Consider the following 2,935-nt stretch of genomic DNA (forward strand, 5'->3'; position numbering starts at 1 on the left):
TTCTCTATACATCAACTGTCCAGTATGTAAAGTGGGAGGCATCACTGAGCTGTGAGGATTAAATGAGTTAAGTACATCTAGAAATACTTAGAATAACACCTTAGGTGGTATTATTCTGCTCTGGTTATCCTGTATAACAAAAATGCTGGTATAAAACAACCATAATTTAATATTATTATTTCTCAAGGTTCTGAGGGTTGACAGGGCTGTTAGGTGGTTCATAATTGGGCTCTCACATACAGGTGCAGACAGACAGTGATTAGGGCTTTGATCATCTTGAAGGCTTCTTCACTTATATGGTACTGGGCTAGAAGATTCAAAAGTTGGGGACTGGACCAACTAGAGCTCAGATATCTTTCTCTATCTATCTATCTATCTATCTTCCTATCTTTCTATCTCCCTCTCCCAGATCTCTCCAAATGGTGCCTTTGCATCAGCTAGACATCTAACTTGGCAGCTGAAGACTCACAGAGTAGGCACCCCAAGAGAAGGAAGCTGTGCAGCCTTTCCATAATAGACTCAGAAGCCTTCAGGTGTCATCTTGCCACAGTCTGTTCATCCAGGTAATCACAAAGCCTGTCCAAGTTTGAGGGGGAGGGACATACACTACATGTCTTCATGGCACGGGAATTAGAGAATTTGCAGATGTCTTAAAAACACTATGATCTCGTTTCTCTCGGCGCTGCCTGTGGAGGTGGCCGCCATCTGTTACTGGGCATCATGGCTGCCCTCAGACCTCTGGTGAAGCCCAAGATCGTTAAAAAGAGGACCAAGAAGTTCATCCGGCACCAGTCAGACCGCTATGTCAAAATTAAGCGCAACTGGCGGAAACCCAGAGGCATTGACAATAGGGTGCGCAGAAGATTCAAGGGCCAGATCTTGATGCCCAACATTGGTTACGGGAGCAACAAGAAAACAAAGCACATGTTGCCCAGTGGCTTCCGGAAGTTCCTAGTCCACAACGTTAAGGAGCTTGAAGTGCTGCTGATGTGCAACAAATCTTACTGTGCAGAGATTGCTCACAATGTCTCCTCCAAGAACCGCAAAGCTATTGTGGAAAGAGCAGCCCAACTGGCAATCAGAGTCACCAATCCCAACGCCAGGCTGCGCAGCGAAGAAAATGAATAGACAGCTTGTTGTGCACATCATATTTGTGTTAATAAAACCATAAAACCTAAAAAAAAAAAAAAACACTATGATCTCCTTCCATACACCCATAATCATGTCATTCTCACAGCCACCCTAATAAGATGGGTAACAACAGTATATCCATTTTCTTTATTATTTGAAGATTTATTTTTTAGACAGTTTTAGGTTCCCAGCAAAATTAAGAGGAAAGCATAGAAATTCCCCATAAACCACCTGCCCCAGCACATGCACAGCCTCCCCATAATCAACACCCCTGCTACCCCACCAGAGTGCTCTATTGTTATAGTTGATGAACCTACATTGACAATGGACATCAGGATATCCATTTTCAACACAAGAGAAACTTGGCCTCAGAGACCCTAAGGTTTTGACGCAAAACTAGAACCCCCCAGTATCTGAAATACCAAACAGAAGAAGGGAGGCAGAAATCAAGGGAAGGAAATTAACCTAGCCTAATGTGACTAACCCAAAAATTGGTACTGAAAGTGGGGTGCTCCCTGATAAAACCCAAACATGTAGAAACTCACATTGGAACAAAATTTCCCTTAGCCTGTGTTCTGAGTGACTAAGATGAACAGAAAATGTAGCATGAGAAGAAATAAGTGCTTTTAATGTAAACTCAGATTTTGGGACAGGGGGTTTGTTAACTCAGCATAATCTAACCTATCTTGGTTAATACACTATCTGCTTTGAAATGTTAAGGAAGAAAACTATGTCAATTCTTGGAGTAAATTAGTATGTATGAGGGAGCTGTATCAGCTATCCCCTGATGTGTAATAAACCACTATAGATCTTAGTGGAATGGGCTATATATAGGAGCCTTCTGGAGTACTGGAAATGTGTTGGGGCAAGTAGTCACATCAGTGTAAAGATATAAATAGATGCAAAAAAATACATATATAAAAATAAGATGAACTCTAAGATTTAATTTGTGTATAAATAGAAAATAAAATAGAAAAAGAAAGCAATAAAAATAGAAAATAAGAAAAGAAAAAACAAAATAATGGGGCACCTGGGTGGCTCAGTCGTTAAGCATCTGCCTTCGGCTCAGGTCATGATCCCAGGGTCCTGGGATCGAGCCCCACATCGGGCTCCCTGCTAGGCGGGAAGCCTGCTTCTCCCTCTCCCACTCCCCCTGCTTGTGTTCCCTCTCTTGCTGTGTCTCTCTCTGTCAAATAAATAAATAAAATCTTTAAAAAAAAAAAGAAAAGAAAAAACAAAATAGAAACATAATAAAATAGGATAATATAATTAAAAAGAAAACAAATGAAAATGAAATAAAATAGAATAATAGCTACCATAAAATAGAAAAAGAGAGAGACAGTTACAATCTAAATCTAAGTTGACAGGACATCTCAACATGGAAGGAGCCCAGGAAGAGGAAGAGAAAGGAAGTAAAGGTATTCTTGCTCTGTTAACATTCCCAGAAAAATATGAATAAAATATGTGTATTAAAAATTTAAAAATAAAGTATCTTTTTCAAGTTAAGTAAGTGAAGAGTTAATAAAATGAACGCAAAAAAGAGCTAACCATAAAGGAGGAGTTATAAATTGTACTACGTTAAAGTGGAGTATTCTGTTCATCAAAAGACACAAAACTGGAAGGGTATACTTACCGTACATATATCCACATGTAACTCATATCTAGAAGATATAAAGAATTCCTATAAAGCCATAAGCAAAGAGGCAGATAACACAATAGAAAACCTAGCAACGACATCACACAAGAGGATATCTAAATGACTAGCGAACATGAAAAAGTACTCAAGTTCATAGTCATCAAGTTC

General features: G+C 39.4%; 1 protein-coding gene across 1 annotated transcript; it reads left to right on the plus strand.

Annotated features, from left to right (window-relative positions):
* Positions 1–676: 676 nt before the first annotated feature.
* LOC112830841 (large ribosomal subunit protein eL32) lies at positions 677–1,138 on the plus strand. The gene has a single exon (XM_025881004.2). The coding sequence runs from the start codon at positions 721–723 to the stop codon at positions 1,126–1,128; it is 408 nt and encodes a 135-aa protein (XP_025736789.1). The 5' UTR covers positions 677–720; the 3' UTR covers positions 1,129–1,138.
* The last annotated feature ends 1,797 nt before the right edge of the window (positions 1,139–2,935 follow it).

The sequence above is a fragment of the Callorhinus ursinus genome, unplaced genomic scaffold, assembly GCF_003265705.2.
Source record: "Callorhinus ursinus isolate GAN/ISIS: 27379988/994484 unplaced genomic scaffold, GSC_fseal_2.0 scaffold20, whole genome shotgun sequence".
In the NCBI taxonomy this organism is placed as follows: Eukaryota; Metazoa; Chordata; class Mammalia; order Carnivora; family Otariidae; genus Callorhinus; species Callorhinus ursinus.

Coding starts and splice junctions, on each gene's coding strand:
- LOC112830841 (XM_025881004.2), top strand. CDS start 721: ATGGCTGCCCTCAGACCTCTGGTGAAGCCCAAGATCGTTAAAAAGAGG.